This window comes from Salvelinus namaycush, unplaced genomic scaffold, assembly GCF_016432855.1.
Source record: "Salvelinus namaycush isolate Seneca unplaced genomic scaffold, SaNama_1.0 Scaffold230, whole genome shotgun sequence".
In the NCBI taxonomy this organism is placed as follows: domain Eukaryota; kingdom Metazoa; phylum Chordata; class Actinopteri; order Salmoniformes; family Salmonidae; genus Salvelinus; species Salvelinus namaycush.
Window position 1 is genome coordinate 151,085 of NW_024059120.1, and position 24,405 is coordinate 175,489.

Below are 24,405 nucleotides of genomic sequence, written 5' to 3' on the forward strand. Positions count from 1 at the left end.
CATTCTGAAACTAACTGCAGCTCTTTGTTAAGTGTTGCAGTCATTTCAGTCGCTTTAGTAGCTGACATGTATAGTGTTGAGTCATCAGCATACATAGACACACGGGCTTTACTCAAAGCCAGTGGCATGTCGTTAGTAAAGTTTGAAAAAAGTAAGGTGCCTTGGCAGCTGCCCTGGGGAATTCCTGATTCTACCTGGATTATGTTGGAGAGGCTTCCATTAAAAAACACCCTCTGTGATCTGTTAGACAGGTAACTCTTTATCCACAATATAGCAGGGGGTGTAAAGCCATAACACATGTTTTTCCAGAAGCAGACTATGATTGATAATGTCAAAAGCCGCACATTCTCTCAGCCAATCATCAGTAATTTGTGTAAGTGCTGTGCTTGTTGAATGTCTGGCCTGAGGTCACACACTTTCTAGAAGGCTTGGACTATAGTGTTTAGGTCTGAAACCTGTAGGCTACATGGACTATAGTGTTTAGGTCTGAAACCTGTAGGCTACATGGACTATAGTGTTTAGGTCTGAAACCTGTAGTCTACATGGACTATAGTGTTTAGGTCTGAAACCTGTAGGCTACATGGACTATAGTGTGTAGGTCTGAAACCTGTAGTCTACATGGACTATAGTGTTTAGGTCTGAAACCTGTAGTCTACATGGACTATAGTGTTTAGGTCTGAAACCTGTAGTCTACATGGACTATAGTGTTTAGGTCTGAAACCTGTAGGCTACATGGACTATAGTGTTTAGGTCTGAAACCTGTAGGCTACATGGACTATAGTGTTTAGGTCTGAAACCTGTAGGCTACATGGACTATAGTGTTTAGGTCTGAAACCTGTAGTCTACATGGACTATAGTGTTTAGGTCTGAAACCTGTAGGCTACATGGACTATAGTATTTAGGTCTGAAACCTGTAGTCTACATGGACTATAGTGTTTAGGTCTGAAACCTGTAGTCTACATGGACTATAGTGTTTAGGTCTGAAACCTGTAGGCTACATGGACTATAGTGTTTAGGTCTGAAACCTGTAGTCTACATGGACTATAGTGTTTAGGTCTGAAACCTGTAGGCTACATGGACTATAGTGTTTAGGTCTGAAACCTGTAGTCTACATGGACTATAGTGTTTAGGTCTGAAACCTGTAGTCTACATGGACTATAGTGTTTAGGTCTGAAACCTGTAGGCTACATGGACTATAGTGTTTAGGTCTGAAACCTGTAGGCTACATGGACTATAGTGTTTAGGTCTGAAACCTGTAGGCTACATGGACTATAGTGTTTAGGTCTGAAACCTGTAGGCTACATGGACTATAGTGTTTAGGTCTGAAACCTGTAGGCTACATGGACTATAGTGTTTAGGTCTGAAACCTGTAGGCTACATGGACTATAGTGTTTAGGTCTGAAACCTGTAGCCTACATGGACTATAGTGTTTAGGTCTGAAACCTGTAGCCTACATGGACTATAGTGTTTAGGTCTGAAACCTGTAGTCTACATGGACTATAGTGTTTAGGTCTGAAACCTGTAGTCTACATGGACTATAGTGTTTAGGTCTGAAACCTGTAGGCTACATGGACTATAGTGTTTAGGTCTGAAACCTGTAGGCTACATGGACTATAGTGTTTAGGTCTGAAACCTGTAGGCTACATGGACTATAGTGTTTAGGTCTGAAACCTGTAGGCTACATGGACTATAGTGTTTAGGTCTGAAACCTGTAGTCTACATGGACTATAGTGTTTAGGTCTGAAACCTGTAGTCTACATGGACTATAGTGTTTAGGTCTGAAACCTGTAGTCTACATGGACTATAGTGTTTAGGTCTGAAACCTGTAGTCTACATGGACTATAGTGTTTAGGTCTGAAACCTGTAGGCTACATGGACTATAGTGTTTAGGTCTGAAACCTGTAGTCTACATGGACTATAGTGTTTAGGTCTGAAACCTGTAGGCTACATGGACTATAGTGTTTAGGTCTGAAACCTGTAGTCTACATGGACTATAGTGTTTAGGTCTGAAACCTGTAGTCTACATGGACTATAGTGTTTAGGTCTGAAACCTGTAGGCTACATGGACTATAGTGTTTAGGTCTGAAACCTGTAGGCTACATGGACTATAGTGTTTAGGTCTGAAACCTGTAGTCTACATGGATTATAGTGTTTAGGTCTGAAACCTGTAGGCTACATGGACTATAGTGTTTAGGTCTGAAACCTGTAGGCTACATGGACTATAGTGTTTAGGTCTGAAACCTGTAGGCTACATGGACTATAGTGTTTAGGTCTGAAACCTGTAGTCTACATGGACTATAGTGTTTAGGTCTGAAACCTGTAGGCTACATGGATTATAGTGTTTAGGTCTGAAACCTGTAGTCTACATGGACTATAGTGTTTAGGTCTGAAACCTGTAGGCTACATGGACTATAGTGTTTAGGTCTGAAACCTGTAGTCTACATGGACTATAGTGTTTAGGTCTGAAACCTGTAGGCTACATGGACTATAGTGTTTAGGTCTGAAACCTGTAGGCTACATGGACTATAGTGTTTAGGTCTGAAACCTGTAGTCTACATGGACTATAGTGTTTAGGTCTGAAACCTGTAGGCTACATGGACTATAGTGTTTAGGTCTGAAACCTGTAGTCTACATGGACTATAGTGTTTAGGTCTGAAACCTGTAGGCTACATGGACTATAGTGTTTAGGTCTGAAACCTGTAGGCTACATGGACTATAGTGTTTAGGTCTAAAACCTGTAGTCTACATGGACTATAGTGTTTTTTTTCCTTAACTGTTTTGTTTGATGTTGTGTTTGTTTGTTTGTTTGTTTGTTAGTTTTTTGTTTGTGTCTGTGTGTTCTTTTTCAGGCTCTAGATGTGTCTGGCAGTGGGGAGGCAGAGAGGAGCCTGGGTAATAGGGAGTAATTACATTCCAGTTGAATCAGAGTCATCAGACAAACGAGCGTCTACTAAATAGGATGTGTGATATGCGTTTTGTGTTTTCACAAACAGCAGATAGCAGCTCACCCCCCGACTGCCCGTACATTCTAGTTAGGCTAAAGCATAGCATTCTGGGTAGTCTGGTAACTGTCTCTGAAATCAATTACTGGGCAGAGAGAGAGAGGGAGTAAATTGTAATTGAACTGCCCCCTCCACCTCCCTCTCTCTCTCTCTCTCTCTCTCTCTTGCCACAAGTTGTTACATCTGCAGTGCAGAAACCCATTACACACACACACCATTCCTCCCCTCCTCCAGACTCTGTCCCCAGATTGCTGTACAGATTTGATTGTTTGTCCACAGATGCTCTACACCTTCTGTGTTTATGTGTGTCTGTTTGTGTGACCTTGATGTAGTGATAAGGGTTTTAGATCTGGAAGGAAAAGAGCCCTGGTCACGGACACACAGCTACGGGTAGTGTTATTAATAACTTGCCTGCTGACAGTCCTAAAAGCCTGACATAGAATAGCACTGTGTGTGTGTGTGTGTGTCTGACAATTCCTAAATTAATTCCACTACTGACATCCCCCTTTAGAGTCTTCTGTTAATAGCCAGGCATGGAAAAAGGGGGTGTCACCTAACTGTCTCATCCAAAATGCACACACACAATAATATTTATATAAGTCAGACAGCGCACGTCTCCCTCTAACTGAAATTCACTTGATTACAGACGCTGAAACACAGAGTCATGGCTGACAACAACCCAGGCTGGCTTTCAGTGAAGAAGAGGGAGAAGAAAGGAGAGAGCAAACCACCGGAGAAGGAGCAGGAGGAGCAGGAGGAGGAGCAGGAGGAGGAGCAGGAGAAGGAGAAAGTGTTGAAGACAGGATACCAAGTTGTGAAGACAGGATACCAAGTTGTGAAGACAGGATACCAACACCAACCAGGGGAGGTGAGGAAGGAGGAGGGAGGCGGAGAGAAGACAGGTGGAACGAAGGAGATAACAGAGGTAGCAGAAGGAGGAGTGGCAAATGGAGAGTTTGAAACCATCGAGCTGCCACCATGGGAGATCGTCACTGGGTAAACACATTCACCAAACACACACCAACAACACACAAATCTCTTTTGCACTCTCTTTCTCACTAACACACACATAGGCAGATATACTTTCTCTGGGGGTTTGTGTCATGTCTCTCTCATCACGTTATACACATTTACAGAAGTATTCAGATGCTTTACTCAGTACTTCATTGAAGCACATTTGGCAGTGATTACAGCCACAATTCTTCTTGGGTATGACACTAGGCACACCTGTATTTGGGGAGTTTCTCCCATTCTTCTCTGCAGATCCTCTTAAGCTCTGTCAGGTTGGATGGGGCGTCGCTGCACAGCTATTTTCAGGTCTCTCCAGAGATGGCGCCGGAGGAGATGGCCAGAGGAGATGGTTGTCGTTTCTGATCCCCTAACCAATTGTGCTATTGTGTGTTTTTTTTCGCGTTATTTGTAACTTATTTTGTACATCATGTTTTAGCCACCGTGTCTTATGACCGAAAAGAGCTTCTAAATATCAGGACAGCGGTTACTCACCCCGTACTGGAGGAATACTTTCTCTTCAACGAGTCGTACGTGAAGGATTTACTTCAGACGCCAGACAAGGCCCTCATTCCCGTCATTCGTAGGAGAAAGAGACGGAGATATCGGGGAAGAAGGTCTGGGTGCCTTGTAAGGATCCGACGGAGAGTGTGTAATCTCCCTTTACTATCGGTCCGATTAGCCAATGTACAATCAATGGAATATAAAATAGACAAACTACGATCACCTATATCCTAACGACGACATGGATAACATACAGCTGGCAGGTTATACACTGTATCAGCAGGATAGAACAGCAGCCTCTGGTAAGACAAGGGGTGGCAGGTTATACACTGTATCAGCAGGACAGAACAGCAGACTCTGGTAAGACAAGGGGTGGCAGGTTATACACTGTATCAGCAGGATAGAACAGCAGCCTCTGGTAAGATAAGGGGTGACAGGTTATACACTGTATCAGCAGGATAGAACAGCAGCCTCTGGTAAGACAAGGGGTGGCAGGTTATACACTGTATCAGCAGGATGGAACAGCAGCCTCTGGTAAGACAAGGGGTGGCAGGTTATACACTGTATCAGCAGGATAGAACAGCAGCCTCTGGTAAGACAAGGGGTGGCGGGTTATACACTGTATCAGCAGGATAGAACAGCAGCCTCTGGTAAGACAAGGGGTGGCAGGTTATACACTGTATCAGCAGGATAGAACAGACACCTCTGGTAAGACAAGGGGTGGCAGGTTATACACTGTATCAGCAGGATAGAACAGACACCTCTGGTAAGACAAGGGGTGGCAGGTTATACACTGTATCAGCAGGATAGAACAGACACCTCTGGTAAGACGAGGGGTGGCAGGTTATACACTGTATCGGCAGGATAGAACAGCAGCCTCTGGTAAGACAAGGGGTGGCAGGTTATACACTGTATCAGCAGGATAGAACAGCAGCCTCTGGTAAGACAAGGGGTGGCAGGTTATACACTGTATCAGCAGGATAGAACAGCAGCCTCTGGTAAGACAAGGGGTGGCAGGTTATACACTGTATCAGCAGGATAGAACAGTAGCCTCTGGTAAGACAAGGGGTGGCGGTCTATGTATATTTGTAAAAGCTGGTGCACGAATCTTAGGAAGTCTCGAGGTTTTGCTCGCCTGAGGTAGAGTATCTCATGATAAGCAGTAGACCACACTGTTTACCAAGAGAGTTTTCATCTATATTATTCGTAGCTGTCTATTTACCACCACAAACCGATGTTGGCTCTAAGACCACATTCATGAATGGTATAAGGCCATAAGCAAAAAGGAAAACGCTAATCCAGAGGCGGGGCTCCTAGTGGCCGGGGACTTTAACTTGTTTGGGATAGGGGGCAGTATTTTGACGTCCGGATGAAAAGCATGCCCAGAGTAAACTGCCTGTTACTCAGGCCCAGAAGCTAGGATATGCATATAATTAGATTTGTATAGAAAACACTCTAAAGTTTCTAAAACTGTTAAAATAATGTCTGTGAGTATAACAGAACTGATATGGCAGGTGAAAACTCGAGGACAAACCATCCCCCCCCAAAAGAATTCAGCCTACCACTGTTTTCAATGGCTGTCACTTTTATTATAAGGCGAAATCCTCCCATATTGCAGTTCCTAGGGCTTCCACTAGATGTCAACAGTCTTTAGAAAGAGTTTCAGGCTGGTTTTTGGAAAAATGAGCCTGAAATTGTAGTTTGTCTAGGTGGCTCCCATTTTGGCTGTAGTGTTTCCATGCGCATGGAAGAGAGCGCGTTCCTTGGTATTTTCTCCGGTAAAGACAATAACGATTCTTTGTCTTAAATTGTATCATTTATTTACGTATTAGGGTACCTAAGGTTTGATTATAAACATTGTTTGACTTGTTTGGAAAAGTGTATTGGTAACGTTTGGTATGCATTTTGATGGAGGGAAACTGGGGGGATTATTGACTGAAGCGCGCCAGCTAAACTGAGTTTTTATGGATATAAAGAAGGACATTATCGATCAAAAGGACCATTTGTGATGTAACTGGGACCTTTTGGAGTGCCAACAGAAGAAGATCATCAAAGGTAAGGCATTTATTATATCGCTATTTCTGACTTTCATGTCGCACCTGCCTGGTTGAAATATGTTTTTCATGGTTTTGTATGCGGGGCGCTGTCCTCAGATAATCGCATGGTGTGCTTTCGCCGTAAAGCCTTTTTGAAATCTGACACAGCGGCTGGATTAACTTCTTTGATATAGGGGGCAGCATTTTCACTTTTGGATGAATTGCGTGCCCATAGTGAACTGCCTCATACTCTGTCCCAGATGCTAATATATGCATATTATTATTACTATTGGATAGAAAACACTCTGAAGTTTCTAAAACTGTTTGAATGATGTCTGTGAGTATAACAGAACTCATATGGCAGGCAAAAACCTGAGAACAAATCCAAACAGGAAGTGAGAATTCTGGTCGATGGCTGGTCGATGTTAAATGAAAACGAAATCTCCAAAATATCGTTACTTTTTCAGCAAAGCGATTATTATTGTTATTATTAATTAATTTAGAATTATCTAAAAGCCCCTTAGGGCTGAGAATATCTAACAGAAAATGCCACTTAGATATTAATTTAGAGTTCTCCAATCCTCACGTCATTGAATTTTTTTTCTCTCGATATGCTGTAGGCCTACCATAGTTGAAATGAGTCTCACTAGTGTTGAGTAATGTGCTGTTAAAAATCGTGTCAGTGTTATTTATTTAAAGAGCAAATTGAAGTTATAAGCAAAAGCCTACAACTATTTTAGCACCGTTTCGCGCTGCTCTGAGGCAAGCATGGGGACTGATCTTGATAAATCAATGAGATTTTTATTTTCACTTAATCTCTGTTTGGGTATTGGTTAGACAAGAATTAGAAAATTAGTGTGCAGAAATGTTATGCTCTTGGTGTAACCTTTATTTAACTAGGCAAGCCAGTTATCTTCTTTCAGCTAGGGGGCAGAATTTTTATGTTTGGAAAAGTAACGTTCCCAAGGTAAATTGACTATTTCTCAGGTCCAGATACTAGAATATGCATATAATTGACAGATTAGGATAGAACACACTCTAAAGTTTCCAAAACTGTCAAAATATTGTCTGTGAGTATAACAGAACTGATTTTGCAGGCAAAAACCTGAAGAAAACCAACCCGGAAGTGCCTCTTATTTTGAAAACCCCTGTTCCATTGCCTGCCTATCCTCCATTTAAAGGGATATCAACCAGATTCCTTTCCCAATGGCTTCCACAGGTGGTGAACAGGCTTTAGACAGTTTCAAGCTTTTATTATGAAAAATGAGAGAGATTTATCAAAACGCGTCAGTGGATGGCCAGGTGTCCTTTGATTAGTTCATGCGCGCGAAAGTTGTAGCTCGACATTTTCTTTCTCTCTAGTATTGAATAGTTTACCGTCCGGTTGAAATATGATTGATTATTTATGTTAAAAACAACCTGAGGATTGATTATAAAAAACATTTGACATGTTTCTACGAACTTTACGGATACTATTAGAAATTTGTCTGTTGACGAGCCTGTTGATTTCTGAACATAACGCACCAACCAAATGGAGGTTTTTGGATATAAAATTAATATTTATCAAACAAAAGGAACATTTATTGTGTAACTGGGAGTCTCGTGAGTGCAAACATCCGAAGATTATCAAAGGTAAGCGATTCATTTGATTGCTTTTCTGACTTTCGTGACCAATCTACATTGCTGCTAGCTGTTCGTAATGTTTTGTCTAGTGATCGATAAACTCAGAAACGCTTGGATTGCTTTCGCTGTAAAGCATATTTTCAAAATCTGACACGATATGTGGATTAACAACAAGCTAAGCTGTGTTTTGGTATATTTCACTTGTGATTTCATGAAAATACATATTTTTAGTATTTTCTTTGAATTTGGCGCTCTGCAATTCAGCGGTTGTTAACGAAAATGATCCCGTTAAAGGGATCCGTTTGCCAAGAGGTTAAAGATCTTACTCACATCGTCTGCGGAGAGCGTGATCACACAGTCGTCCAGAATAGCTGATGTTCTCATGCATGTTTCAGTGTTACTTGCCTCGAAGCGAGCATAGAAGTAATTTAGCTCATCTGGTAGGCTCTTGTCACTGGGCAGCTTGCGGCTGTGCTTCCCTTTGTAGTCTGTAATAGTTTGCAAGCCCTGCCACATCCGACGAGCGTCGGAGCCGGTGTAGTATGATTCAATCTTAGTCCAGTATTGACATTTTGCCTGTTTGATGATTTGTCGGAGGGCATAGCAGGATTTCTTATAAGCTTCCGGGTTAGAGTCCCGCTCCTTGAAAGCGGCAACTCTGCCCTTTAGCTCAGTGCGGATGTTGCCTGTAGTCCATAGCTTCTGGTTGGGGTATCTACGTACAGTCACCGTGGGGATGAAATCATCGATGCGCTTATTGATGAAGCCAGTGACTGATGTGGTGTACTCCTCGATGCCATTGGAAGAATCCCGGAACATATTCCAGTCTGTGCTAGCAAAACAGTCCTGTAGCTTAGCATCTGCTTCATCTGACCACTTTTTTATTGACCGAGTCACTGGTGCTTCCTGCTTTAGTTTTTGCTTGTAAGCAGGAATCAGGAGGATAGAATGATGGTCAGATTTGCCAAATGGAGGACGAGGGAGAGATTTGTACGCGTCTCTGTGTGTGGAGTAAAGGTGGTCTAGAGTTGTTTTCCCTTTGGTTGCACATTTAACATGCTGGTAGAAATGAATTACATGAATCTTTGGGAAAGGCGTGCCGCTAGCGGGACACCTCGACAACATCCGATGAAATTGCAGAGAGCGAAATTCAAACTACAGAATTATAAATATTTAACTTTCGTAAAATCACAAGTGTAATACATCAAAATAAAGCTTAACTTCTTGTTAACTTCTCTGGGATAGGTGGGACGGTAGCGTCCCACTTGGCCAAAATCCAGAAAAAATGTAGGACGCCAAATTCAAATATATTACTATAAAAATCAATCTTTCATGAAATCACACATGAAAGACACCAAATTAAAGCTACACATGTTGTGAATCCAGCCAACATGTCTGATTTCAAAAAGGATTTACGGGGAAAGCACACCAAACAATTATGTTAGCTCAGTACATAGACACAGAAAAACACAGCCATTTTCCCAGCAAAAGATAGTAGTCACAAAAGGCAGAAATAGAGATAAAATGAATCACTAACCTTTGATGATCTTCATCAGATGACACTCATAGGACATGATGTTACACAATACATTTATGTTTTGTTCGATAATGTGCATATTTATATCCACAAATCTCGGTTTACATTGGCGCCATGTTCAGAAATGCCTCCAAAATATCGGGAGTAATTGCAGAGAGCCACGTCAAATAACAGAAATACTCGTCATAAACTTTGATGAAAGATACATGTTTTACACAGAATTAAAGATACACTTGTACTTAATGCAACCGAAAAAAAACTTTACGTAAAAAGCACACATCAACAGAAATACGAAACTACATCATGAATATTTCCTTACCTTTGATTATCTTCATCAGAATGCACTGCCAGGATTCCTAGTTCCACAATAAATTGTTGTTTTGTTCGATAATGTCCATTACTTATGTCCAATTAGCTACTTTTGCTAGCATGTGTAATACACGTGTCCAAACGCTCGCGCAGATGCAGGCAAACGTCAGACGAAAACTTCAAAAAGTTATATTACAAGTCGAATAAACTGGTCAAACTTAGTAGAGAATCAATCTTCAGGATGTTGTTATCATTTATATCCAATAAGGTTCCACCGGAGAATTCTTTTCAGTCTCTATAAGTAATGGAACGCATGGTGATATCATGAGGAATGCGCATGACCAAGAACTGGCAATCTGCCAGACCACTGACTCAAACACATCCCATCCGGTCCCACATCACAGTATAGGCTTCATTCAGCATTCTACAGACTGTTGACATCTAGTGAAAGGCGTAGGAAGTGCAAACAGATCCATATATTACAGTGAATTGAATAGGCGATGAGTTTAACTTCTTTGGGCTGCAAGCCCGAAGCCGGGCACAATATGACAACAGCCACTTCAAGTGCAGGGCGCGAAATTCAAAATATATTTTTTTGAAATATTTAACTTTCACACATTAACAAGTCCAATACAGCATATGAAAGATAAACATCTTGTGAATCCAGCCAACATGTCCGATTTTTAAAATGTTTTACAGCGAAAACACCACATATATTTATGTTAGCTCACCACCAAATACAAAAAAGGACAGACATTTTTCACAGCACAGGTAGCATGCACAAAGCCAACCTAACTAACCAAGAACCAACCAAACTAACCAAGAAACAACTTCATCAGATGACAGTCTTATAACATGTTATACAATAAATCTATGTTTTGTTCGAAAAATTTGCATATTTGAGGTATAAATCAGTTTTACATTGCAGCTACCATCACAGCTACCGTCACAAATAGGGCCGAAGCAGCCAGAGTAATTACAGACACCAACGTCAAATACCTAAATACTCATCATAAAACATTTCTGAAAAATCGATGGTGTACAGCAAATTAAAGACAAACATCTTGTGAATCCAGCCAATATTTCCGATTTTTTAAGTGTTTTACAGCGAAAACACAATATAGCATTATATTAGCTTACTACAATAGCCTACCACACTACCGCATTCATTCATCAAGGCACGTTAGCGATAGCAATATGCACGTTAGCGATAGCGAATAAACCAGCAAAAGATATATAATTTTTGACTAACCTTGATAAGCTTCATCAGATGACAGTCCTATAACGACATCCAGCTTAGGTATAGCGAGAGAGTGCCCAAACTCTGGGATCAAACTACTAGTACAACATGTTCGACAGATATATGAAATAGCATCATAAAATGGGTCCTACTTTTGATTATCTTTCATCAGAATGTTGTACAAGGGGTCCTTTGTCGGGAACAATCGTTGTTTGGTTTTAGAATGTCCTCTTCTCCAGTCAATTAGCACGGAAAGCTAGCAAAGTGGCGCGAAGCTCTCCTTCCTGAACAAAGGCACACAACGCAACACGCCTAACGTCCCGAAAAAATTTCAATAATCTAATAAAACTATATTGAAAAAACATACTTTACAATGATATTGTCACATGTATCAAATAAAATCAAAGCCGGAGATATTAGTCGTCTATAACGACAGCTGTACAGAAGGCAAAACCAGGTCCCTTCACACGCTCTCCAGAAAACAGGAAACTGGTGACACGTCATACAAAGAGCTTTTATTCGACCCCAGATCAAGTTATACACTCCATTTCTTCTCTCACTGCCTGTCGACATCTAGTGGAAGACGTATGAAGTGCATGTATACTGATATATATCAAGGACATTTATAGTCAGGCCCTAGAACAGAGCATCAATTTCAGATTTTCCACTTCCTGTCAGGAAGTTTGCTGCAAAATGAGTTCTGTTTTACTCACAGATATAATTCAAACGGTTTTAGAAACTAGAGAGTGTTTTCTATCCAATAGTAATAATAATATGCATATTGTACGAGCAAGAATTGAGTACGAGGCCGTTTGAAATGGGCACCTTTTATCCGGCTACTCAATACTGCCCCTGCAGCCCAAACAGGTTAACCTCTCTGCGCACAGATTATTACACGCCATTTGGGTTGTGCGTTATGTTCAGAAAACTACAGCCTCGTTCCTATGCTGAAAGGCAGAAGAAAATTCACAGACGTATCAGATTCAAAAATATTACTAAAAATATTTAGAATCATGGAATCACAAGGGAAATATACGAAAACACAGCTTAGCTTGTTGTTAATCCACCTATCGTGTCATATTTTGAAAATATGCTTTACAGCGAAAGCAATCCAAGCTTTTGTGAGTGTTTCAATAAATGCTAGAACAGCTTGCCCCAAATTAGCATGGTCACGAAAGTCAGAAAAGCAATAAAATTAATCGCTTACCTTTGATAATCTTCGGATGTTTGCACTCACGAGACTCCCAGTTACACAATAAATGTTTTTTTTGTTCGATAAATATTAGTTCTATAACAAAAAAACGCCATTTGGGTTGCGCGTTATGTTCAGAAAACCACAGCCTCGTTCCGTTCGACGAAAATTCAAAAAAGTATCCGTAATGTTCGTAGAAACATGTCAAATGTTTTTTATAATCAATCCTCAGGTTGTTTTTAACAAACATAATCGATAATATTTCAACCGGACCGTAACCTATTCAATAAAAGAGAGAAAGAAAATGTCGAGCTACCCCTCTCGCGCGCAGGAACTAATCAAAGGACACCTGACTAGTTTTGAAAAATCTCGCTCATTTTTCAAAATAAAAGCCTGAAACTATGTCTAAAGCCTGGTCACAGCCTGAGGAAGCCATTGGAAAAGGAATCTGGTTGATACCCCTTTAAATGGAAGAGGGACGGGCAATGAAACACAGATAAAAAAAAAAAAAAAAAATCACTTCCGGGTTAGATTTCCTCAGGTTTTCGCCTGCAAAATCAGTATTGTTATACTCACAGACAATATTTTGACAGTTTTGGAAACTTTGGAGTGTTTTCTATCCTAATCTGTAATGATATGCATATTCTACGATCTGGGCCTGAGAAATAGTCCGTTTAACTTGGGAACATAATTTTTTTTTTATAAAAAAATCTGACCCCTAGCATCAAGAAGAGGACATTCTAAAACCAAACAACGATTGTTCCCGACAAAGGACCCCTTGTACAACATTCTGATGAAAGATAATCAAAAGTAGGACCCATTTTATGATGCTATTTCATATATCTGTCGAACATGTTGTACTAGTAGTTTGCGCCCAGAGTTTGGGCACTCTCTCGCTATACCTAAGCTGGATGTCGTAATGAAGTTATTTTTAGAATTCTAACACGGCGATTGCATTAAGAACTAGTGTATCTATCATTTCCTATACAACATGTATTTTTTAGTAACGTTTATGTATAGTTATTTGGTCAGAATAGTTGAGTGCCATAAAAATATCCGCACATTCTGGGAAAAAGATGCTACGTTAGCACAATGTATAACCACTGATTTCAATTCTAAATATGCACATTTTCGAACAAAACATAAGTGTATGTATAACCTGATGTTATAGGACTGTCATCTGATGAAGCTTATCAAGGTTAGTCAAAAATTATATATCTTTTGCTGGTTTATTCGCTATCGCTAACGTGCCTATTGCTATCGCTAACGTGCCTTGATGAATGAATGCGGTAGTGTGGTAGGCTATTGTAGTAAGCTAATATAATGCTATATTGTGTTTTCGCTGTAAAACACTTAAAAAATCGGAAATATTGACTGGATTCACAAGATGTTTGTCTTTAATTTGCTATACACCATCGATTTTTCAGAAATGTTTTATGATGAGTATTTAGGTATTTGACGTTGGTGTCTGTAATTACTCTGGCTGCTTCGGTCCTATTTGTGACGGTAGCTGTGATGGTAGCTGCAATGTAAAACTGATTTATACCTCAAATATGCAAATTTTTCGAACAAAACATAGATTTATTGTATAACATGTTATAAGACTGTCATCTGATGAAGTTGTTTCTTGGTTAGTTTGGTTGGTTCTTGGTTAGTTAGGTTGGCTTTGTGCATGCTACCTGTGCTGTGAAAAATGTCTGTCCTTTTTTGTATTTGTTGGTGAGCTAACATAAATATATGTGGTGTTTTCGCTGTAAAACATTTTAAAAATCGGACATGTTGGCTGGATTCACAAGATGTTTATCTTTCATATGCTGTATTGGACTTGTTAATGTGTGAAAGTTAAATATTTCTAAAAAATATATTTTGAATTTCGCGCCCTGCACTTGAAGTGGCTGTTGTCATATTGTGCCCGGCTTCGGGCTTGCAGCCCAAAGAAGTTAAAGTTGCATTATTTAGAGTGCATTGTATAAAGTGACTAGTGATCCATTTGTTAAAGTGGCCAGTGATTGGGTCTCAACGTAGGCAGCAGCCTCTCTGAGTTAGTGATGGCTGTTCAGCAGTGTGATGACCTTGAGATAGAAGCTGTTTTTCAGTCTCCCAGTCCCAGCTTTGATGCACCTTTACTGACCTCGCCTTCTGGATGGTAGCGGTGTGAACAGACAGTGGCCCGAGTAGTTGATTTCCTTGATGAGCTTATTGGCCTTCCTGTGACATCGGGTGCTGTAGGTGTCCTGGAGAGCAGGTAGTTTGTCCCCGGTGATGCGCTGTGCAGACCTCACTATCCTCTGGAGAGCCTTACGGTTGTGGGCAGAGAAGTTGCCGTACCAGGCGGTGATACAGCCCGACAGGATGCTCTCGATTGTGCATCTGTACAAGTTTGTGAGTGTTTTTGGTGACAAGCCGAATTTCTTCAGCCTCCTGAGGTTGAAGAGGCACTGTTGCGCCTTCTTCACCACACTGTCTTTGTGGGTGGACCATTTTAGTTTGTCAGTGATGTATACGCCGAGGAACTTTCCACCTTCTCCACTGCTGTCTCTTCGATGTGGATAGGGGGTGCTCCCTCTGCTGTTTCCTGAAGTCCATGATCATCTCCTCTGTTTGCACCAGTTAGTACTCTGTGTTGTGGCTGCAGCAACCCTGTTTCAAATCCGGGTCATGGCAGGGAATATTCGGCTTGGAGGCTTATTTGACCTCAACCAGCAGGTCGCCACCTTTAGCTTATCCTCTCTCTCTTTATCTCCTTCTTTTTCTCTCCCTCCCTCTCCCTTCTCCCCACAGGGAGCAGATGAGTCCGTTCTACTTTAAGTTCCAATTCCGGAACGTTGAGTATTCATCTGGTCGTAATAAGACTTTGCTATGTTACCGAGTGGAGACTCCGGAGGGCGCCACTGATCCACTACAGGGATACATGGAGGACGAACACGCCACCGCACACGTAGAGACGGCCTTCTTCACACGGGTAACAACATAAAGTTGGATGGAGGGCTCACTTGGATCAATGGCTGTTTTATCGCAGGACGCACCATCAAGCCAGTTTTAGTGTGGGATGCACCATTGAGGGCTTTCTCCATATTGAAGTAGTCAACTGGGTTCACAGATATCACAGAATTCCATCCAGGTCAGCAGGAGGGGTCAGCCAATGAATAATACTCCTGAGCAAACAGGAGATAGCCATAAATCAAAAACCTTGGCTTGATACCTGTTCAGACTAAACACACTCCAACACGGCGGTATGGACCTTTTTTCACGAAATTGACTACTTGACAATGGAGATAGCCCTCAATGGTGCTGCCCATTCTGTCAAAGAAGTGAAAATGACATAGATTCCCCCTCTAGGTGTACCCTCCTACCAACTCTATGACACATATTCCCCCTCTAGGTGTACCCTCCTACCAACTCTATGACACATATTCCCCCTCTAGGTGTACCCTCGTACCAACTCTATGACACATATTCCCCCTCTAGGTGTACCCTCGTACCAACTCTATGACACATATTCCCCCTCTAGATGTACCCTCCTACCAACTCTATGACACATATTCCCCCTCTAGATGTACCCTCGTACCAACTCTATGACACATATTCCCCCTCTAGGTGTACCCTCCTACCAACTCTATAACACATATTCCCCCTCTAGGTGTACCCTCCTACCAACTCTATGACACATATTCCCCCTCTAGGTGTACCCTCCTACCAACTCTATGACACATATTCCCCCTCTAGGTGTACCCTCCTACCAACTCTATAACACATATTCCCCCTCTAGGTGTACCCTCCTACCAACTCTATGACACATATTCCCCCTCTAGGTGTACCCTCCTACCAACTCTATGACACATATTCCCCCTCTAGATGTACCCTCCTACCAACTCTATGACACATATTCCCCCTCTATATGTACCCTCCTACCAACTCTATGACACATATTCCCCCTCTAGGTGTACCCTCCTACCAACTCTATGGCACATATTCCCCCTCTAGGTGTACCCTCCTACCAACTCTATGGCACATATTCCCCCTCTAGGTGTACCTTCCTACCAACTCTATGACACATATTCCCCCTCTAGATGTACCCTCCTACCAACTCTGACATATTCCCCCTCTAGGTGTACCCTCCTACCAACTCTATGGCACATATTCCCCCTCTAGATGTACCCTCGTACCAACTCTATGACACATATTCCCCCTCTAGGTGTACCCTCGTACCAACTCTATGACACATATTCCCCCTCTAGGTGTACCCTCCTACCAACTCTATGACACATATTCCCCCTCTAGGTGTACCCTCGTACCAACTCTATGACACATATTCCCCCTCTAGATGTACCCTCGTACCAACTCTATGACACATATTCCCCCTCTAGATGTACCCTCCTACCAACTCTATGACACATATTCCCCCTCTAGGTGTACCCTCGTACCAACTCTATGACACATATTCCCCCTCTAGATGTACCCTCGTACCAACTCTATAACACATATTCCCCCTCTAGATGTACCCTCCTACCAACTCTATGACACATATTCCCCCTCTAGATGTACCCTCCTACCAACTCTATGACACATATTCCCCCTCTAGGTGTACCCTCGTACCAACTCTATGACACATATTCCCCCTCTAGGTGTACCCTCCTACCAACTCTATGACACATATTCCCCCTCTAGGTGTACCCTCGTACCAACTCTATGGCACATATTCCCCCTCTAGGTGTACCCTCCTACCAACTCTATGACACATATTCCCCCTCTAGGTGTACCCTCGTACCAACTCTATGGCACATATTCCCCCTCTAGGTGTACCCTCCTACCAACTCTATGACACATATTCCCCCTCTAGGTGTACCCTCCTACCAACTCTATGACACATATTCCCCCTCTAGGTGTACCCTCCTACCAACTCTATGGCACATATTCCCCCTCTAGATGTACCCTCCTACCAACTCTATGACACATATTCCCCCTCTAGGTGTACCCTCGTACCAACTCTATGGCACATATTCCCCCTCTAGGTGTACCCTCGTACCAACTCTCTGACACATATTCCCCCTCTAGATGTACCCTCGTACCAACTCTCTGACACATATTCCCCCTCTAGGTGTACCCTCCTACCAACTCTATGACACATATTCCCCCTCTAGATGTACCCTCCTACCAACTCTATGACACATATTCCCCCTCTAGGTGTACCCTCGTACCAACTCTGACACATATTCCCCCTCTAGGTGTATCCTCGTACCAACTCTATGACACATATTCCCCCTCTATATGTACCCTCCTACCAACTCTGACAGATATTCCCCCTCTAGATGTACCCTCGTACCAACTCTATGACACATATTCCCCCTCTAGGTGTACCCTCCTACCAACTCTATGACACATATTCCCCCTCTAGGTGTACCCTCGTACCAACTCTATGACACATATTCCCCCTCTATATGTACCCTCCTACCAACTCTGACAGATATTCCCCCTCTAGATGTACCCTCGTACCAACTCTATGACACATATTCCCCCTCTAGGTGTACCCTCCTACCAACTCTGACAGATATTCCCCCTCTAGGTGTACCCTCGTACCAACTCTATGACACATATTCCCCCTCTAGGTGTACCCTCCTACCAACTCTATGACACATATTCCCCCTCTAGGTGTACCCTCGTACCAACTCTATGGCACATATTCCCCCTCTAGGTGTACCCTCCTACCAACTCTATGACACATATTCCCCCTCTAGGTGTACCCTCCTACCAACTCTATGACACATATTCCCCCTCTAGATGTACCCTCCTACCAACTCTATAACACATATTCCCCCTCTAGATGTACCCTCCTACCAACTCTATGACACATATTCCCCCTCTAGGTGTACCCTCGTACCAACTCTCTGACACATATTCCCCCTCTAGATGTACCCTCGTACCAACTCTATGACACATATTCCCCCTCTAGGTGTACCCTCCTACCAACTCTATGACACATATTCCCCCTCTAGGTGTACCCTCCTACCAACTCTATGACACATATTCCCCCTCTAGGTGTACCCTCCTACCAACTCTATGACACATATTCCCCCTCTAGATGTACCCTCGTACCAACTCTATGACACATATTCCCCCTCTAGATGTACCCTCGTACCAACTCTATGACACATATTCCCCCTCTAGATGTACCCTCCTACCAACTCTATGACACATATTCCCCCTCTAGGTGTACCCTCGTACCAACTCTATGGCACATATTCCCCCTCTAGGTGTACCCTCCTACCAACTCTATGACACATATTCCCCCTCTAGGTGTACCCTCGTACCAACTCTATGACACATATTCCCCCTCTAGGTGTACCCTCCTACCAACTCTATGACACATATTCCCCCTCTAGGTGTACCCTCGTACCAACTCTGACAGATATTCCCCCTCTAGGTGTACCCTCGTACCAACTCTATGGCACATATTCCCCCTCTAGGTGTACCCTCGTACCAACTCTATGACACATATTCCCCCTCTAGGTGTACCCTCGTACCAACTCTATGACACATATTCCCCCTCTAGGTGTACCCTCCTACCAACTCTATGGCACATATTCCCCCTCTAGATGTACCCTCCTACCAACTCTATGACACATATTCCCCCTCTAGGTGTACCCTCCTACCAACTCTATGACACATATTCCCCCTCTAGATGTACCCTCGTACCAACTCTGACACATATTCCCCCTCTAGGTGTACCCTCCTACCAACTCTATGACACATATTCCCCCTCTAGATGTACCCTCGTACCAACTCTGACACATATTCCCCCTCTAGATGTACCCTCGTACCAACTCTATGACACATATTCCCCCTCTAGGTGTACCCTCCTACCAACTCTATGGCACATATTCCCCCTCTAGGTGTACCCTCCTACCAACTCTATGACACATATTCCCCCTCTAGGTGTACCCTCCTACCAACTCTATGACACATATTCCCCCTCTAGGTGTACCCTCGTACCAACTCTATGACACATATTCCCCCTCTAGGTGTACCCTCCTACCAACTCTATGACACATATTCGCCCCTTCTCGCTCACAGGTCCTCCCCCACTATGACTCCTCCCAGGAATACGAGGTCAGGTGGTACGTATCTTCCAGTCCCTGTGCAGCCTGCTTCACCAAGATGGCCGATGTCCTCAGACAGAGAAAGAAGCTCCGCCTCTACCTCCTCATGTCCCGCCTCTTCCTGTGGGAGGAGCCTGAGATAGAGGTGCCAATCCCCCTCCCACACACACAGAGATGGGCAGCAGAGCGGCAGGTCTTGCTCTTCATTGTAATCAGAGGGATGATATTTCTTATTTTTTTATTTTATCTTTATTTATATAGGTTTTTTGTCATTGAGATAATATCTCTTTTCCAATAGAGACCTGGTCCAATAGCAGCAGGGAGAACAACGTTTCAGACATAACAACTTACATACACTAACACAACATTAAACACACATACACTAACACAACATTAAACACACATACACTAACACAACATTAAACACACATACACTAACACAACATTAAACACACATACACTAACACAACATTAAACACACATACACTAACACAACATTAAACAAAACTATAGACACACATGCAGTACAACAATTACACATTAAAAACACAAACATCTTGACTAAAAACAGCTGGCCTAAAAACAATTACACTCTTATATGATATGTACATCAATCAAGGGTTTTTTAAACTCCACCAACGAAACTAGATCATCACATTTTAAAATGTTCAGGAGAGAATTCCAGGACCACGGATCTGAGTAACTAAAACTATTTCTACCATGACCTGTTCTAATTGTTGGTACTGTTAGAAGCAAATCAGAATGGGACCGTAATTTGTATTTATTTACTGACCTGACTAATAAAGAATAGAGATAAAATGGCATTTTACCCAATATGGCCTCATAAATCAGTGTATACCAGTGTTTAAGACTACTCAAGGTCAATGACGACCAGCCAACAGCGCTGTAGAGATCACAATGATCTATTAGACGTTTCTGATTTGTAATGAACCTGAGGGCTGCATGATACACTGAATCAAGTGCTCTCAGGGTCGTGGCTGAGGGCTGCATGATACACTGAATCAAGTGCTCTCAGGGTAGTGGCTGAGGGCTGCATGATACACTGAATCAAGTGCTCTCAGGGTAGTGGCTGAGGGCTGCATGATACACTGAATCAAGTGCTCTCAGGGTAGTGGTTGAGGGCTGCATGATACACTGAATCAAGTGCTCTCAGGGTAGTGGCTGAGGGCTGCATGATACACTGAATCAAGTGCTGTCAGGGTAGTGGTTGAGGGCTGCATGATACACTGAATCAAGTGCTCTCAGGGTAGTGGTTGAGGGCTGCATGATACACTGAATCAAGTGCTGTCAGGGTAGTGGTTGAGGGCTGCATGATACACTGAATCAAGTGCTCTCAGGGTAGTGGCTGAGGCCTGCATGATACACTGAATCAAGTGCTCTCAGGGTAGTGGTTGAGGGCTGCATGATACACTGAATCAAGTGCTCTCAGGGTAGTGGTTGAGGGCTGCATGATACACTGAATCAAGTGCTGTCAGGGTAGTGGTTGAGGGCTGCATGATACACTGAATCAAGTGCTCTCAGGGTAGTGGCTGAGGGCTGCATGATACACTGAATCAAGTGCTGTCAGGGTAGTGGTTGAGGGCTGCATGATACACTGAATCAAGTGCTCTCATGGTAGTGGCTGAGGCCTGCATGATACACTGAATCAAGTGCTCTCAGGGTAGTGGTTGAGGGCTGCATGATACACTGAATCAAGTGCTCTCAGGGTAGTGGTTGAGGGCTGCATGATACACTGAATCAAGTGCTGTCAGGGTAGTGGTTGAGGGCTGCATGATACACTGAATCAAGTGCTCTCAGGGTAGTGGCTGAGGGCTGCATGATACACTGAATCAAGTGCTCTCAGGGTAGTGGCTGAGGGCTGCATGATACACTGAATCAAGTGCTGTCAGGGTAGTGGTTGAGGGCTGCATGATACACTGAATCAAGTGCTCTCAGGGTAGTGGCTGAGACCTGCATATATATATATATAACATCACTAAAATCTAAAACCGACAGTAATGTACATCGTACCAGCTCCTTCCTGGCCTCAAAAGAAAAACAAGCCTTATGCCGGTAATAAAAACCTATTCTCAGCTTGAGCTTCCTTATCAAGTTCTCTACATGCACAGTGAAGCTCAGCTTGTCATCAACCCACACACCCAAATAATTGTACACTTTAACTTGCTCTATAGTATGTCCAGCCAATGTAGCAATGACCTGATTTGTAACATGCCTGGCATTTGAAATAGCATGCATTTTGTTTTACCTGAATTTAGAATCAGCTTTAAATCATACAGATTCTGTTGTATGATGTTAAATGCTCTTTGGGCATTTTCAAAAGCTAAAGATAAACTACTACCACTTGAATAAAGAACAGTATCGTCTGCATAAAAATTAACATCTGCTGTTTTAATAAGATCCCCAATGTTGTTGATATACAAAATGAACAACAGTGGGCCCAAAATAGAACCTTGCGGAACACCTGAGCACACCTCTATGGACTCAGATTTACAACCATCCGCCATTACACATTGTGTACGATTTGATAGGTAATTTATAAACCAATCTAGAGCATGACCAGTAATTCCACAACATTTTAACCTTTGCACTAACACAGCATGGTCCACGGTGTCAAAAGCCTTCGACAAATCAATAAAAACAGACACACAATGTAACTTCTTATCAAGAGCACAGTGGATGTCATTTAAAACCTTTAATGTTGCTGAAACAGTGCTGTGGCCAGACCTAAAACCTGATTCCATTTCAGATGTTGTTTTCTTGGAAGTAGGTCTTTAGCTGCCTACTAACTAAGGACTCCAGTACCTTTGACAGTACAGACCATTTTGATATGGGTCGATAGTTGTCAAGTAGCGAAGGATCTCCACCTTTCAGGGGAGGCAGTACAAAAGCAGATTTCCATAACTTGGGGATTTCCTTAAGATCAAGTTAAAAATACATGTTAAGGGGGGAGCCATGATGTCAGCAGCTAGGTGTTGGAGGCGGGGGTCTAGTTCATCAGGGCCAGGGGATTTAAAAAAAATCAATTTCTTTCAGGGCTTTACACACTTCTGAAACAGCGAAGGATGAAAAGGAGAACCTGGTGAAGGAGTGCACAGGGGTGTCAGGTAAATTTATAGGGGGCTCAATTATACCTTTGACCTTTTCAAATAAACTGCCTGCATCTAAAAAATGCTGGTCAAGTCTTTCAGAATGGAGGTTCTCTCAGTTACAATCTGTGTGTCGACCAACAATTGTTTAGGAAGCTGTGTATCTTTTCTGCACTCCAAACCCTTCACTACTTGCCAAAATTTGGATGGATTATTTAAATGATGTGAAGTAGATTTCAGGTAGTGGTCTGCTTTCAATTTACGGATCATAGCCACACCCATATTTCGAAGATGTTTGAAAGCCATCCAATCATCTGCCAAACCAGTCCCTCTTGCTTTAGCCCACATAGCATTTAGTTCCCTTATGATTTTTGTAAGTTCCTTAGTAAACCAAGGGTTCTCTCTGCCCTTAATCCTGAATTTTTAAAAGGGGCCTATTGCATACATCCTGGAATGCGTTCAACATCAGGGATTAATTCCATTCTATTCCATTCAATGCTAGATACATCATGTAAAAAACCTTGAATATCAAACCGCTTATAAATACTATACATGCCAGTCTGACTTGGCTAGGAGTTGAGGAGAGACTGACTGCATCACTTCTTCTTTTTATGAGAAACATTAATGTGTTGAAAATCCCAAATTGTTTGCATAGTCAATTTACACACAGCTCTGACACACACACCAGTCATGCCACCAGGGGTCTTTTCACAGTCCCCAAATCCAGAACATATTCAAGTAAGCGTACCGTATTATATAGAGCCCTTATTTCATGGAACTTCCTTCAATCTCATATTGTTCAAACGAACAGCAAACCTGGTTTCAAAAAACAGATAAAGCAACACCTCGCGGCCCAACGCCTCTCCCCTATTGGACCGAGATAGTTTGTGTGTATGCATTGATATGTAGGCTACGTGTGCCTTTTTGAAAATTTATGTAGTTCTGTCCTTGAGCTGTTCTTGTCTATTAATGTTCTGTATTATGTCATGTTTCATGTTTTGTGTGGACCCCAGGAAGAGTAGCTGCTGCTTTTGCAACAGCTTATGGGGATCCTAATAAAATACCAAATACCAAAATAGACTCACTCTCTCTCATACAGTACATGTGCTGTGTGTGTGTTTGTGTCTCTGTGTGCTAGGTGGGGCTGCGGTGCCTGGCGTCACTGGGTGTGAGGATTAGGATGATGAAGCCGTCTGACTTCTTGTCTGTCTGGGAAACGTTTGTAGAGAAGGAGGAGGACATGACCTTTAACCCCTGGGAGGACTGCCAGGACAACTACCAATACTACCAGTACAGACTCAACAACATCCTCAAGTAAAGGTAGATAAATGCACGCACATGCACACACACAGAGAAATAGTATTAACGTTTCCATTTTGTATTTGTTTTCTCTGTGTGTTTCTGTTTCAGGTGCAGTCAAAACCATTTCACACCCCCACACCCTGACTACAACTACATCTACACATCCTACAACACCATCTACACGTCCTACAACCCCATCTACACGTCATACAACCCCATCTACACGTCATACAACACCATCTACACGTCCTACAACCCCATCTACACATCCTACAACCCCATCTACACATCCTACAACCCCGGCTACACATCTTACAACCCTATCTACACATCTACACATCCTACAATCCCACCTACACGTCCGACAACCCTATCTACACATCCTACAACCACATCTACACGTTCTACACAACCCAATCTACACATCCTACAACCCCGGCTACACATC

General features: G+C 42.6%; 1 protein-coding gene across 1 annotated transcript; it reads left to right on the forward strand.

The window, feature by feature from the left end:
• The first annotated feature begins 3,666 nt into the window (after positions 1–3,666).
• Positions 3,667–23,973, forward strand: LOC120038667 (probable C->U-editing enzyme APOBEC-2). The gene is made up of 4 exons (XM_038984327.1): positions 3,667–3,998; positions 15,233–15,413; positions 19,523–19,693; positions 23,794–23,973. The coding sequence occupies exons 1-4, from the start codon at positions 3,667–3,669 to the stop codon at positions 23,971–23,973; spliced, it is 864 nt and encodes a 287-aa protein (XP_038840255.1).
• The last annotated feature ends 432 nt before the right edge of the window (positions 23,974–24,405 follow it).